General features: G+C 35.3%; 1 protein-coding gene across 1 annotated transcript; it reads left to right on the forward strand.

Moving 5' to 3' along the window:
* The first annotated feature begins 2,991 nt into the window (after positions 1 to 2,991).
* LOC123564275 (uncharacterized) lies at positions 2,992 to 15,280 on the forward strand. Its single transcript, XM_053536919.1, has 4 exons — positions 2,992 to 3,216; positions 3,543 to 3,615; positions 11,804 to 12,005; positions 13,236 to 15,280. Exons 2-4 carry the CDS (start codon positions 3,553 to 3,555, stop codon positions 15,161 to 15,163), a joined length of 2,193 nt encoding a protein of 730 aa, XP_053392894.1. The 5' UTR covers positions 2,992 to 3,216; positions 3,543 to 3,552; the 3' UTR covers positions 15,164 to 15,280.
* Positions 15,281 to 16,496: the final 1,216 nt, after the last annotated feature.

The following is a 16,496-nucleotide window of genomic DNA, read 5'->3' on the forward strand; positions in this document are numbered from 1 at the left end:
CATAATCTATAATTTTACTAGTATGCACGTTAGCTTTCTAATATAAGCTTAAAATGTATGTCGCGGGGCTCGTGTTTCCATGGTAACGCATTTTCTCTCATTTTTAGACAGCTATGTATAAAAATAGGGGTTTTCGACGGCTTCAGTGCCATTCTGTTAATGAACAACATGGAATATTTGGGTAATATTATTAGCAAAATACCAAGCACTATACATGGTACCCTATTTTTCTTAAAGTTTAAAGTAACCATGACAACAGAGATGTTTAAAATGGCTTATATCTTGCTTTTTGTCGTAATTTCTTATAAAACAATATTGAATAAGATTATCTTTCTGGTTGATGTAGCTTTAAAACATATTATTTCTAACGTAAGTTATATTTTCGTGTCATCTGCATTTATTCAAACACATTTCTAAGCTTAGAATACTTACAGCAGTACCCCTCGTCTGGCATTGTTCATGGAAAAATCGTTCAGCATGCTACTGTTATTTTCATGGATATTGATGAAATGAAAATAAAAAGCCGAAGCTGTGTTTCTTAAAAAGACTAGTGTCAACGCTTTTGAATTTTACCTTTAGATACATAGGTCACGGGCTTCGTTTCCATGGTAACATCATTTCAATTCAAGAAACCACAATTTTCTACTGAAATTTGAACAATTTTAGATCTTAGTTTTAGTATATAAGTAACAAATTATCAACGGAACTTGAAAAATAGGTACTACAAATCAAACTGCTAGATTTTTTATTTGAAAATGGCCGTAACAAGTAACCTCTCACCTAACTATATTCCAAATAACATTGGTTACCATCATCCATTTTCGAACATTCCGCATAACATTTCAATGTAACTACATAAAAGAAGCAAAATATTGATTATTATTCAGAGCAAAAGACTCATAAAAAATATTTCAGCAAATAATGGTTATTTGAAAATAGTTTGAATAAAGAAAATGCACAGAATTACGTACTTTCAAGATAAAAGCTATTAATTTTGCGCGGTAACTGACACGTAACGTCATGACGTCAATGACGTCATTTTAAGGCAACATTATTTTGAAGCGTTTCTGCGGCAATTTATTCATTATTTCTGCATTATTAAACCATAAAGCGTCAGATCGAAGACAGGTCTATGATTTGTTTTCAGAAGAATGAATATACAAACACATTTAGTTTGTCGTAAACGTCGTCGTAAATCGTCACGTTAGCTTCCGGTTGGACATGCGCACATACAAATATAAAGGTAACCTACCTCCTTAATTAAAACACGTTTACGCTAGAATGACGTCACGTTAACGTGCGGTGACGTCTAAGTTTTTGTTACGACCAAGAAAGAGCGCTACTATATTTTATCTATTGTTTTAGATAAAAGGCATATTAGAATTGAAATAATTTATAGCAAAACCGTGTTTTAACACTATTTATACACTTGGGCGGTAATGCGTCGTAAAAATTTCACTCGGGCTGCGCCCTCGTGAAATTATTACGCCCGACGTATACCGCCCGTCGTGCATAAATAGTGTTAAAGCACTCTTTTGCTATAAATTATTTCTTAATTGGAATGGCCAGGATTGCAGGTGTTCGAGGTGTAGATTTACCTATAGCAGCCTGTTCTGCAGGACCGGACGGCATTTTCTCAACACCCTACTGGTACTTTTATTTTGGCCTTTTACTTTTTGCTTTGCTTAGTTGTATGCCTTGCTTTCCTTGTTTAGCTGCTTTAGTTTGTATACCTTGCTTTCCTTGTTTAGTTGCTTTAGATGTTCCGAGAAATCTACACTTAGTTATTATCTTTAGATGTATACCTTGCTTTCTAGTGTTTAATATATCGTAATGTAATATGCTTTGAATGTACTATTATCACTATTACATCTTTATAATGTTATGTTTTGTGTGCTACTCGAGCTGCTGCTCAGGCCACTTCATATCTGATCTGTGGTGATATCTTCCTTTAGTTAATTTTTATTCAGTTTATTTTTTGTCCATCAGTTTTTCTTCCTGTTTATCTAAAGTTGTTCGTAATCATTGCTTGTCATAAATAATAAGAAAGAACATGCAAAATATATTCGTAAATTAACTTTTTATGGTGACTTGTTTCTGCCGGGAGATAGCTATAGCTAGGTTGCTATCGTATGGTGCATACTATCGCGATGCTTAAAAAAACTGTCTTGATAAAGCGAAGTTTTCTAAAAAGATTATCTCAATATAGTCGAAAGTTTCCTGGAAATATCATTGTGAAAATTTACATTATCATCTTGATACTTTTTGCGGAAATTCTCACAGCTGCCATTCATAAGCTAGAGTATCACGGTGTAAATACCTATTTCCACACATGATTTCGATTCTTTAAAAATTGTCTTGATATTTCGAACTTTTCTGAAATGTTTATCTGAAAAATCTTAACATACCTGGAAATATAATTTACTGCGATAATGTTTAAGAAAAAAGCATAGCTTTGCTGGAAAGTTAAAAATATTATCGTGATATCTACCAAGCTTCTCGTGGCAGTTTCAAGCGTTAACGCGAAATTTTGCGCTAAAACATTTTCAGGGAAAAAAACCCTGAAAAATAGTATTTATTACTGTGTTTTCAGAACAAAGCAAAATGCACACATTGTCTGAAAAGTTAACAGTATTATCGTGAGAGCTACCTAGCAATCACGTGGCAGAAATATGCCACTGTGTTTTCTATCAATTCTAATTAAAAAGGTCCTGGGTGCAGTGGTTCGCGAGTAAAGTGCCTTCATGCAAAAAGTTAACGTTGTGATGAACGAACGAACGGACGGACGGACGGACAGTTGAAAACTAATACGCATCCTTTCGGAGGCATAAAAAACCCGGTTTAATTCATGATCAGAGTAAAATCAGTTAATAAAGTAATCAAACGAGAAAGGTTTTACGACACAGGCCTGAAACATCAGCTGTTTTAACAACGCAAACAAATACGAACATAACTCATAAGGCCTCTTTATAAAACCCTTACCTATTATCTTTTTCAAGTGTGACCGTCTATTATAAAGTTTAAATATCTCTGTTGTCACGGCTTTATGCTCATACTTGATACATACAAAAACACTTCCGTGTAAGTTTACATTTTAGGGATCTTAAACCAGGAATATTAAAACATCAGTATCACGGGAATTATATACCAGTTTTAGTAACAGGAATTAAATGTCAGTGTAACTGAAAACAACGACAAAAACAATCATCTTACTCGGTAAGTAATCATTCTAACAGAAAGTTTGTGTGATATATATTATGACATATAGGTCATAATATCCGGTGTATTCACTATAAATATACTCGATAAAAATAACATTAACTCTGGACATATGTGCAGGTATTTTCATATTGGGTTGTAAACTATTTATATATTCGGAAGTTAAAGTTCGTACATTCTACTATCTGTCTTAAATAACCATGAACTCTCAACAAGTATTTTCATATAGCTTTAAACATTGATAGAATAATATTATTTGTCACTCCGTAAATGTTTAATGTGTTCGGCGATAAAGTTCATATATTCTTACTGTGCTTTTATAGAGAGAGGGTAATGTGGCAGACAATGACTCAGTTTTTGCCAGCCGATACCTCATGTGCTGTAACAGGATCAGACGTAAGTCATTCTCATATTATCGTATCCTATGTAACGCGTTATACTGTCACGCTTTGGTAAATAGGTAAATATGCAATCTGATTAAAATCATCTCCTCACCTAACTCATGTACGAGAAGATCGAGATTTTAATCAGATTGGGTAAACAAGTTGGCGTTGGTTGGGTTTTTGCATGTAAGGCCACACCAAATTGATAAGTTGTTCATCGGATTTTTTTCTGAAAAATTTGAGGCGGCGAGCGAAAAAATAATTTAAATATTTTTTTTGCTTTTTGAGAAAATCAGGAGCGAGCGAAGAGCGAAGAAATATATTTGTCTTCATTTGGCTCTTGACTGACTAATAAAAACCTTAAAATAGAATGTATAGCCCTTTTAAATTAAAAAGTAAGTCCCCAGGGATTGAGAAAATCTAACCCGCAGACGCACAACAAAGCGAACTCGTGAAAAAAGGTAATAACATTGTCATACAGTACACTGTAATCAAATATCGAATCGAATATTTACTGCTATGAAAATGTAGCATTCTTAGCTGACTTTACAAAGTTTTTGATAAATCAAATATCTATGTAAGTGTTGCTAGATCTATTAAAGCTTCTGATTTGAAACTTAGAACAGTTATTTACTGTCAAAGTCTACACCAGGAGAAACAGACAGAGTTATGCCCCTTTTTAACATAGAATATTTTTAATTAAGTTTTATATAATGACCAATAGCTCTGTACTTTAATAGCTTCTGACTATTATGCCCCTTTTACTGGCAACGCTCTGATTTAGAAAAGTCGAGCATGATGTGTTATGTACAGCTCTTTTTTCTAACTTTAAACTTTCATAACATATTAAATTTGTTGAAACAAAGTCTCAATTAAAGTCTGAAATGGAGATTAACGTGTATTAACATTAGTCTACTAAATGACTGGAAAATTTGAAAATCAAAACTGTCCTGAAAAAAACTCGTAATGTAAATTCCTTACCCCACCAACTTTCGTATGCAAATGCTGCTCATTTGGACAGGAAAAAACAGAAAACAGATAAGTTACATGCATCAATAAGTATTTACCCTTACCAAAATAATGTAGATTGATGTTATCAAACAAATTAGTGGTTTTCTTCATCCAGTTTTCAATGAAATAAATCGATTTTTGTAGTATGTAATTTGGTAAACATTTGAAGAAAATGGCGTAACTGCATAAAGGGGAAATAACTTTAATGCAACTAAATATAAGTATTATGATTTATTATAGAGAATGTGTGCGTAGTATGTATTTATTTTGATTAAAATCCATTTGAGAACAATCTGGGACTGGAAGTATAAGCATTTATACACATTTACGTCCGTAAAAAGTAGCGCACCAAAAAATTTTGGATTGATATTTTTCAATGGGGCGAGCGCAAGCCAAAAACAAAAAAAAATATTTTTTTTGTGTTTCCGAAAATATACGAGCGGCAAATCCGATGAACAACTTTTTAATTTGGTGAGGCCTAAGCTGTACTCTCAATCTGATCACCTCGGCCTTTATGCTACGCAATAGACAAGTATTTACCGGAGTATACGGAAATGCCCGATGTTGCACGATTGCTGTACTCTCAGTAACCACTTGTGACAGTGAAGTGTATTAAACTGCACACACTTGGACGATTTGACGTGCAATGCAAATATTATAATGTTCACTTAATAGTTGACTGTATAATGTTGGTATCTCAGTAAACACCTGTGGGAATGAAATTAGGTCTTTGTGATGTTCTGACATTCACAAATTACATAACTCTGTTTTCATTTTTCGCAGTTATTCCATTATTTTCCTCGTTGATTTATGTCGAATTTGTGTGGTTTCAGGAGGATGTTAGCAGGGGTTGCCATTTTGAGCCACGCGACTCTGACATAATTATACGGTCTTCTTGAGATATCGGCTTACTGTACAAATTCCATGTCATTTTTATTCAGTTTGATATTGCAAAAAGCATGCTCTGCTTTTAGTAATAAAATTCGTGTACAATTCATGGACAGTAACGTGAGGATGGTGGCAATGATTACATAATAAATATCCAATCAAAATTGCATCAAAGTTGTGTAGTTTAGAAATAAACTAGATGTGTGTCCATAGTACACTGGTGCCCCCATTTCCTCTCACTGTACATTGTTTCATGGCCCGAGGTGAACTATTTTTCTAAGATGTGTGCAACTAACACAATGTTTTAAGCACTAACGTGTATTTTTAGCTCACCTGAGGACGAATGCTCAAGGTGAGCTTTTGTGATCGCCCTGTGTCCGTTGTCCGTCGTCGTCAACAATTTGACTATTACACGGCCTGTAAACACTGGCTCGTCCTCTTTCAGGAGATGAGTTGAAAAAAGAGCCAATGATACTTCCGAGGAGGCGCTAATGACCGGAACTTCATGCAGAATGTAAACAAAGAAGAAGGGTGAGTTGATTGTTTCCTTTCTCAGATAAATGTAAGGCCCTATTTTAAAAAAATAGCCAATGTAGTTCTACTCAGAAATGATTATACTTTTTATATATGCAGGCCATTTTGCAAGGTAAATGCATTCCTTGACGTGAGAACTTTTGAAAGTTGGAAAATGCAGTAAGTCCAAACCAAAAGTGGACATTTTCCCATATATTTCACCCTAATTTACACAAATTTAAGATTTTATAGTCCCTGCATCAACCTTGCTGAAAAGCATATCTTACTACTGCATGACTTACGTGGTTTACTAGCGTGTTCATCCCGTACACGTGCATTTATCACCATGTGGAGGAGCCAACGCCGCAGAAGAGGCGCTAAGAACCGGAGTGGGAGCCAAAGCACTTTGAAATTTAGTTTTTTTTAATGTGTCATCAATTCTCACATACCAGATCTTTATCATGATTTCCTTGGATTGTGACAAACATCTGATGGATGATGTTTTAACAACATCCTATTCATTTCCTTAGAATGTATTACGAGATATTTGCACTTCTCTTCTCTTTTGCACTTGTCTAATGATGGGCTGTCATGGCGTTATAAGTTGTATAATTATGATATTTTATGTGAAAGGGACATTTCCTAATGCACAACGGTTTTCATGTCCAACGCATTTTGGATTTTTTAATAGTTAGTGTTAACTTTGTGGTAGTCTTGAAATGCAGTTGCAATATGTGCTTCACTAGGTACTTACAAATGCTAAATAAATATAATTGTTTACTTGTAAATTGCTTAATTCGATTACATATACGTATATGAAAATGCTAACACTCAAAATACCTCTCCCAGATGTTCTAACGAAAACAAAGAAACTGAAAACGTTATATATTTATTCCCCTGTCGAACCGCATGTATCATATAGCTTTTGTCTCATCCTTGTCCGTTTGTCAGTCGCCGTTCTGCAGTCAAAGTCATATTAATTAGTTATTATTTAGTACTGGGAGGGTGCCATCTGTTGAGGCAATATTTCATGTCAGATTTGTTTTTGATTAATGCTACGTAGTAAGAATGGGTATTGACCGTTACTGAGCTTACAGTTACAGAATTATAAATACAGTTTTCTAATTTACTTAAATAACGTTTGTAAGGAAACATGTATGTTGATACTTAATTTCCAGCTAGCGCGGTTCGCTGATTTGCCGATCCTATTCTGCGGAATATCGAAAAAAAATCATTTCTTATATTTACATTATATAGAATCGCTGCCTTTCTCGATTTTATTTATGCTTTCAAATAACTCTTAAAAAAATTGTTTCTAAATGAATTAGAAAAGACATAAATATATTGAAAAGATAAAAAAAAAAAAAAAAAAAATAGCAAAAATATCGAGGGAGTTTTATAAATAAAGTGTACATTCTAACATGACCAGCGATGCTTAAATCGTCAAAACGATATTGTGTTCACGTCGCAGTCGGCGTCGGCGTCGCCGTTGGATATTTTTTTTTTTATAAAGTCAAATATCTCTGTTACTATCAAAGCTATTGACTTGAAACTTAAAACAGTTATTTACTATCAAAGTCTACACCAGGAGAAACAATCTCTATAACTCTGATTGAATTTTGACAGAGTTATGCCCCTTTTTAACTTAGAGTTTTAAGTTTCATAAAGTTTTACTGGCAAAGCTCTAATTCAGAGTCAAGTACTGAGAAAAGTCGAGTGGGCTGTCTTATGGACAGCTCTTGTTACTTTAGGTAGATTATGTGCATTTGGGTAGTATAATACAATTTCAAGCATCAAATTATAAACATTAAAACGGAATAGATATTACATTGCGAGAACGAAAACGCTTTATACGAGTGTTCATCACCCAGGAAATGAACTGGTCAGTGGCTCCGACTCTGGACTTTTGCGCCTCCTCCAAGGCTTTGGCTCCTCCTCTTAGCCAAAATTGAGCATAGAGGGGTAAAACCCGCCGTTAAAACACATAAATAATACAGATTTAACATACCATTATGGGAAAAATTGATACAATGTATACTCTTATATGTGTAAACTGGGACGAAATATATGGGTAAATCTCCACTTTTGGTTCGAACTTGCCCCATTTTCCAACTTTCAAAAGTTCTCACGTCAAGGAATGCATTTACCTTGCAAAATGGCCTGCATATATAAAAAGTATAATCATTTCTGAGTGGAACTACATTGGCTATTTTTTTAAATAGGGCCTTACATTTATCTGAGAAAGGAAACAATCTACTCACCCTTCTTCTTTGTTTACATTCTGCATAAAGTTCCGGTCATTAGCGCCTCCTCGGAAGTATCATTGGCTCTTTTTTCAACTCATCTCCTTAAAGAGGACGAGCCAGTGTTTACAGGCCGTGTATTAACACTCTAGAGGTCACAATTTTAGCCTAATCTTAATTAAACTTGGTCAGAATATTACCCTCAATAAAGCCTTGGAAGAGTTTGATATTGGGTCATCTGGGGTCAAAAACTAGGTCACCGGGTCAAATCAAAGGAAAAGCTTGTTAACATTCTAGAGGTCACAATTTTGGTCCAATCTTAATGAATCTTGGTCAGAATGTTACCCTAAATAAAATCTTGGACAAGTTTGATATTGGGTCATCTGGGCTTAAAAACTAGGTCACTAGGTCAAATCAAATGAAAAGCTTGTTAACACTCTAGAGGTCACAATTTTGACCCAATCTTAATGAAACTTGGTCAGAATGTTACCCTCAGTAAAATCTTGGGCAAGTTCGATATTGGATCATCTGGGGTCAAAAACTAGGTCACCAGGTCAAATAAAAGAAAAAGCTAGTTAACACTCTAGAGGCCACTTTTATGACCATGTCTTAATGAAACTTGGTCAGAATGTTAATCTTGATGCTCTATAGGTCAGGTTCAAATCTGGGTCAGGTGGAATTAAAAACTAGGTCACCGGGTAACTTCAAAGGAAAAGCTTGTTAACACTCTAGAGGTCACATTTATGACTGTATCTTCATGAAACTTTGTCAGAATGTTAATCTTGATGATCTTTAGGTCAAGTTCAAATCTGGGTCATGTGGGGTCAAAAACTAGGTCACCGGGTCAAATCAAAGGAAAAGTTAGTTAACAGTTTTGAGGCCACATTTATGACCATATCTTAATGAAACTGTCTTGATGATCTTTAGGTCAATAGGTCAGGTGAGCGATACAGGGCCTTCATGGCCCTCTTGTTCACTAAGTCAATGAGCATAACTCTGGTTTCAAAAATCGCAAAAAGAACACTAGATGCACAACTTCACATGCTATATAACAATCCTCTAATGTTTTATGACTCTTGGTCAAAAAATTTTTGAGATACATGGGACACAAACTTAAACCCTTGATGCATATTTTTGACTTAAGTTAAGGGTCATAATTCGAAATCCAAAACAAAATCCAAGGTGTACAACTGCACATGCTGAATAATATTTCTATTATGTTTCATGACTCTGTGTCAAAAATGTTTGAAGATCGGCGAAGATAAGCTTTCATGCCCATTTATGCATATTTTTGACTAAGTCAAGGGTCATATAACTTCTGCCTTGACTGATTAAAATCGCATACAAACCCTTAGGTGCCCAACTTCACATCCTGTAATGTTTCATAATCCTAGTTCAAATGTTTTTTAGATACATGCGACCAAAACATTTTGGCCTTTTATGTATATTATGCATATTTTGACTAAATCAAGAACCATAGCTCTGGTCTGCCTGTGTGGAATCCCAAATAAAACCCCAGATGCATAACTTCACATGCCAAACATGCCATCATGTGGTTTGGTGACCCTGTGTCAAATACTTTTTGAGATATGCGAATCACAAATTCAGACGGGTGATCCGGCTGACTTGCTGACAAGGGCAATAAAAAAATTAGGAACATAAAAGTGTTAATGTCAAACAAAAGCAGTTTATGTAGACGTTTTGTTCAGAAAACTATATGGTGCTGGCCGAAACTTTGACTAGTTTTATGAGCTCACGAATTTTAATTCTATCTGAAGAAATATTCTGTCGAAATGGAATAAGCTTCGATGGCATTGTGGTAAAGTTAGAAGATTAAGAATTACTTGCTCCTCACCGCTTTGGATTTGAAATTCCGCTTTGGGACTTAGAATACTTTAGATGGTATTTTGTATAGCTACTGTTTTATGCGAATAAAATCTCTGGCACTGGTGTTGATAATAAGAATGATTAACCCATCCAGCTTACTAAAGGTTCGTCCTTACATTTTAAAGACGTATCCTGGAATGAGTTGTAGCGCAGAGAATTTTGCTTTCACGTCCTTTAAGATATAATAAAATAAAAATAAAGTTAATAAGTATCGGTTGCCATGCTTACTCCTGTACTTTGACTATTTTTAGAACACCACTACACCCAGGAAGCACAGTAACGTTGTGACAATGTTGTGCACATTCAATGTTTTTCGGCGACGCCGTCTAAATTCGTTTTCGTTACCTATGCCACGTGACTTCAGTTTACAAATCAAACTACTTGATAAGGCATTATAGACAATTTATCAAAATGGAAGATTTATGCAAGACTCTTCCTGATTGGACGAGAGTGTCAATTTCTTTCACTCTGTTGATTGTGCTACGCTGAGTGAAATGTAGACAAAGCGTTTATCCTAAACGACGCTGTTCACAGTTTTAAAGCTAACTTTGGCTCAGTATATTTAGCAAGAATATTGATATATCTCAAAATGATAAGTAAGTTTAATAAATATGATAAAAACCTGTTCAAATACCAACATATATCAAATTAAAGAAAGAGCTGAATACCGTCTGCGTATCACATGAATAATGGTGTGATAAGAGTCTTTTATGTAGAGAAGTGCTTTTTAAAAGATTTTCCTTGTTACAATTGTCGTCTGCATATGAAAAGGTTTCTTGCTTTTGTGACTTATTCAGATTGCATATTAAAATGAGTACTTGTTTGCTTTGATATATTTGTTATAAATTATTTAACTGATTTATTATATATAAATATTTTTCTTTAGTATGGTATGCAAATATTGAACTCAGTTGAAATCTGTTTCATTATATATATGCTATATAATGACTGAATCTCATTAGGTTGAAATGAAGGTACGCTGCATACAGTTTATCTATGTGATATGACTACGGTCAAACTTTGTTTATGAAACAGAAATATTGAAATAATTACAATTGTATGTTTTGCTTGAAAAAATCATAAACTTCTTTTCTTATTACAATTCGCCGACCATCATTTTTAAAGATATTTCTTGTTTACCCTTCAAAACACTTGCAATCTTCCCGCCTGATAACAACTCCATGAACAATTGATTTAAACCATAGAACCCATCGCGATTAATGAATTATTTGAAATACTGGAAATTGCAATTGTTTCATTATTTCATCTTATAAAACCTTATCATTTATTAAGCAACTCATATCTGGCTCATTACATTCGAATTGTTTATTATATCTATAAATATTTGTTGATAAAGTGATCAATTCACAGTGTTCTGCTAAATTATCGCATTTTAAAACAGTTTAACAGCTTTTTGTAAAGTGAATGTGCAAAAAGATGCGCACTGGTTACTCCCGGATACGTCTTTAATAATATTCGGAGGGATAACTAGGGTTTTTGTACAACGCAATTAAAACTGATGTGCATAAGATATGAAGACAGTCTTGCTAAATGTTCAAAGTTTCTGTGGAATACATTTATTTATAAACATTGATATGTTTACCACTAAAAATACTTACATATGCTCGCCTCATTTTCAAATATGAAATATTTTCACAGCGGATGATCCAGAACCAATTGCAGTTGGTCAATGAAGTTAAAGAGATTGCCCATCGCCTGGATATTCTCGAGAGTGAACAACAAACGCTGATCAAAGGCCAGGAGTACATCGTGAGAACACTTAATCAAGTCCTGAAGAAACTTACTGATAAAAGCACAACAACGAAGAAACCTCCGGCACAGAAACTGTCAAATACAAAACGTAAGACATATGCAAAGAAGGTTTTGTTTAAATAAAGGGTGTAAGGAAAGTTCGTTCCAAATGGGAAAGTAAACCAGCATATCAAAAACATGTAAAGACAATGCGAACTTGTATCCTAGCGGATCTCACGTATGGGAAAGTCAACTGTTCTGAATATAATTATATCCCTTAACGCAAATTATCTATATATATTCAATGTATCCTCGAGATCCAGTTAACTTTCAGAGAGAGAAAGTATAGCTTCTCTGGTCCCAATCAGTTATAAAGACTAAAAAGTCACTACTGATTTGTGAGACATGAAAACAGAGATTTGAGTATATATATGCAAATGTTGAACCAGTACGAATGTGTAGTACAATTCGGGCTCGTATATAAAGCAGTATCGAAACTAATCTTATTGGGTTAGTGGTCTTGCTGTGGCATGTTCGTGTTCGTTTGTATTGCTAGGCGCTTTGTCGTAATTGGTCTGGTATATTGTGGTGGTGATTTAGTTCGTATTAATTAATTCTCTCTACAATATATATATATATATATAGTTTTCCGTCATATTAAATGCTGAAATGTCGACCTATTAATGCTGCTAAAGAAATTTGGTTAATTTCAGATATTGTTACTGGAGAAAAAATACTTTGTTCAACTTTTGAAAATAAACAAGCGTTTCTTCTTTCTTTGATTCTTACACAAACATTTTATGTCAGATCTGAATTATTTGTACAATACAAATTCAACTGCTATAATGTAAAACGAAACAAATAACTTCTAAATATATTGCAACATATGCGTACTGTTAGTTATGAAAGTGACCTACCATCATAAATTTTAGTGAAAAATGCATTTTCTACATAAGAGAAAATTTTCAACGAATGGCATACATTAATCTCAATTCATCCAATAGTAAAATCCTAAACATGATCATTGGTAGTCTTTCAGTGAATGGAATGAACCTTTCCTGTTTTCTCTTACATCTCAATAAAATGATATGGTCATTTGCTTAACCGGAACGAACTTTCTTTACACCCTTTACTTTATTTGATTTTGTTCGTTCTGTCAGAAATATATGCATTTACTTTAATACTTTTAAAGAATTTCAACTATAAAATGTACAGAAATAATTAACACGGTTAACTATTGTTGTTACAGCTTGCGTGAAATATGACTTTGTTTCTTGTTCAAAAGGTAGAATTGCGTACATGTTTCATTTGTAATGATCTTTTCGATCTAACTCTTCAGATAAAACACCATCGACGAATGATGTATCAAAATTGCTGCATTTACCACAAGCGCTTCAGAAGAACATCAATAAATTCACAGAAAATGTTCTATTCAACCCTACAAACATTCCTGATGAGCTGATATCTTCAGAATGTTTGAGTGAAGATGAATGTAGTACTATTGCTGCAAAGTCGAGCTATAAAGATCAAGTTCGACTCCTGATCCGTAAAATAAAAGCACGTGGTCCTCACGTTATCGAAAAATTCCTTGAAATTGTGGGAAAGGACCATCCCGACTTGCCACAAGAAGTAAACAAGTCTCTTGAAGTCATTGTAAATGCAAGTAAACAAAAACCAGTCTGTGTTATTTGTGTTATGAGATCTGCTGTAGATTTGAAAGATGTTGGCGACGAGCTTTGGAAAGCAGAAATTATATCAGACGATGTCTATGAAGATATTATGGAATGTGAAAGTATTCATCGAAATAAGGCTATTTTATGGGACAATATCATTAACTCTATCAATAACTCTGAACAGCCAAACCAAGCTTTAGACATTCTGGTCGGTGCGCTGGAATCAAAATATAGATATATAGTGGAGTATTTAAGGGAAACACCAGAAAGACCGTCATTGAGTTGTTCGTGTTGTAGAAGACGTAGGGTACGCCCAAGGCCAAATATGTCTGAATTCGGCAGTCAAACTGATTTAAGTACCACATCAGAAATACCCAGAACAAAGCTCCCCAAAACTGTATACATGGAAGGAGAGTACACGTCCGAAGAGAGTCGGTCAGTGTCACTGTGTAGTTCCCAGGAAGTGCTTAGCGGTTCCTTCAGGGGAATCTCTTTTGATTTACTTGACAGGTATGACAGCATAGGCAGTAATTCAGACAGAGTGTTTTCGAAGAGCTCGGAAATACAAGATTCCACGGTATCTAGTACTACCGACAATATCAGCAATAGAGCAAAAGATCGTAACAGACATTCCTCTGGTCATTTTGTACCGCACGACCATAGCCATGACGTAATGGATAATAATGAACTAAATCGTAGTATTCCGTTAATTTCTGAACCACCTGGAAGCTTACAGGATAGAACTGTTTACAACATTGGTGAACGACCAGAACTGAAGCAAAGTATCAGCATGCATAGCAACGTAACAGTCTGTGCAAGTCATTCCACGAGTTCAGCAGATGCCACACATGGTCTGTCGTCGGGCGAAAACCAAAATAATCGCTCGTCCCAGTCAACAGACGGTGTCAGTCCAGACGGGGTTCAAGGTCAAAGTGATAAGCTAGAATTTCCTAAAGACGTTGAGAACGAATCAACAAAAGAAACAGCAAAAGAAAGCGACGACGAAGGCCCATTATATTTAAGACAGAAAGCGTACAGAAGACGAAGACAAAAGTCATCCAGTGATAATGTGCCAGATGATGATGAGGACGATGATAACTACATAACATCTCAAACATATGTAGACCGTGCAAGACAGTGGCGTTATCATCGGAAACGATTCGCGAGACAGAGAAGTGTCCCACACGGGGAGATTACACTGATCACTAACCCGCGACCTCAACCAGACCAAACAGCGTCCAACGTTGGTGTAAGAACGCAAGAATCTAGAAAGAGCAAACAAAGTATGAAACGTGAGTTACGCCGTCAACGGTCTCAGGGTAAGGCTGAATTTGAAAACCAGGTTGGCATAAATGTAACAAGTTTGCCTGATTTGGAAGACAAAGGAATGAAGAAACCGTTTAATCCTTTATGGGGCAAAGACTTCACACAACCAAAATTGACTCCGAAGTGGGACCACAATCAAGCGAAGCGCTACTGGCAGATGTCACAACTTTATGCAACTTCAGCTAGAGCTGAAAGGGTCAAGTCAGACACGGATCTCAGGACTGAAGAACTGAGTGATACAATGGCGTTTAGTGATTTTACAGCTTGACAGTAAACTTATAATATTTGAATGAACTGTTCAAAACACTGCTTATGTGATAACTTCATAGGATGTGAAAAGTTTGCTCTACATTATTGAATGAAATAATAAAATCTGGCTATCCAATTAGTGTCTATTGAAATACCGAATTGTTTCCGTTATAAGTCCATACCTGTAATAAACACTTATCCCGACATCTTTCAAACGAAAATAGGTAGTTAACCTACATATGAAGTTATTATTGAGTTAATTTGTAAATAAAAAGTTGGCGTCCACATTTGGTCGGCACTATATGTGAAAGACCATCAATGTAGAGCTCTATTGGACGTTTAAAGTTTTTGAAAGTTTGAAGTAACACCTTCTCACACCTATTCACCGTGATAAACTGACTTACATTGCACAGGACCCATCCATAAGTCTGTTTTGCTTCTTCTTTTTTTAGCTCACCTGTCACAAAGTGACAAGGTGAGCTTTTGTGTTCGCGCTGTGTCCGTCGTCCGTCCGTGCGCGCGTCCGCCCGTGCGTCCGTAAACTTTTGCTTGTGACCACTCTAGAGGTCACATTTTTCATGGGATCTTTATGAAAGTTGGTCAGAATGTTCACCTTGATGATATCTAGGTCAAGTTCGAAACTGGGTCACGTGCCTTCAAAAACTAGGTCAGTAGGTCTAAAAATAGAAAAACGTTGTGACCTCTCTAGAGGCCATAATTTTCAAAGGATCTTCATGAAAATTGGTCAGAATGTTTACCTTGATGATATCTAGGTCAAGTTCGAAACTGGGTCACGTGCCATCAAAAACTAGGTCAGTAGGTCAAATAATAGAAAAACCTTGTGACCTCTCTAAAGGCCATATTTTTCACGGGATCTGTATGAAAGTTAATCTGAATGTTCGTCTTGATGATATCTAGGCCAAGTTTGAAACTGGGTCACGTGCGGTCAAAAACTAGGTCAGTAGGTCTAAAAATAGAAAAACCTTGTGACCATTCTAGAGGCCATATATTTCAAAAGATCTTCATGAAAATTGGTCAGAACGTTTACCTTGATGATATCTAGGTCAAGTTCGAAACTGGGTCACGTGCCATCAAAAACTAGGTCAGTAGGTCAAATAATAGAAAAAACCTTGTGACCTCTCTAGAGTCCATATATTTCACAAGATCTTCATGAAAGTTGGTCAGAACGTTCACCTTGATGATATCTAGGTCGTGTTCGAAACTGGGTCACGTGCGGTCAAAAACTGGGTCAGTAGGTCAACTAATAGAAAAACTTTGTGACCTCTCTAAAGGCAATATTTTTCATGGGATCTGCATGAAAATTGGTCTGAATGTTCATCTTGATGGTATCT

The sequence above is a fragment of the Mercenaria mercenaria genome, chromosome 2, assembly GCF_021730395.1.
Source record: "Mercenaria mercenaria strain notata chromosome 2, MADL_Memer_1, whole genome shotgun sequence".
Lineage (NCBI taxonomy): Eukaryota > Metazoa > Mollusca > Bivalvia > Venerida > Veneridae > Mercenaria > Mercenaria mercenaria.

Excerpts from the sequence above, each read along its gene's own strand:
- LOC123564275 (XM_053536919.1), top strand. The coding sequence starts at position 3,553 with ATGTGGCAGACAATGACTCAGTTTTTGCCAGCCGATACCTCATGTGCT. Across the intron at positions 3,616-11,803 it reads GTGCTGTAACAGGATCAGAC|CGGATGATCCAGAACCAATT; the intron begins GTAAGTCATTCT and ends ATATTTTCACAG. Across the intron at positions 12,006-13,235 it reads GAAACTGTCAAATACAAAAC|ATAAAACACCATCGACGAAT; the intron begins GTAAGACATATG and ends CTAACTCTTCAG.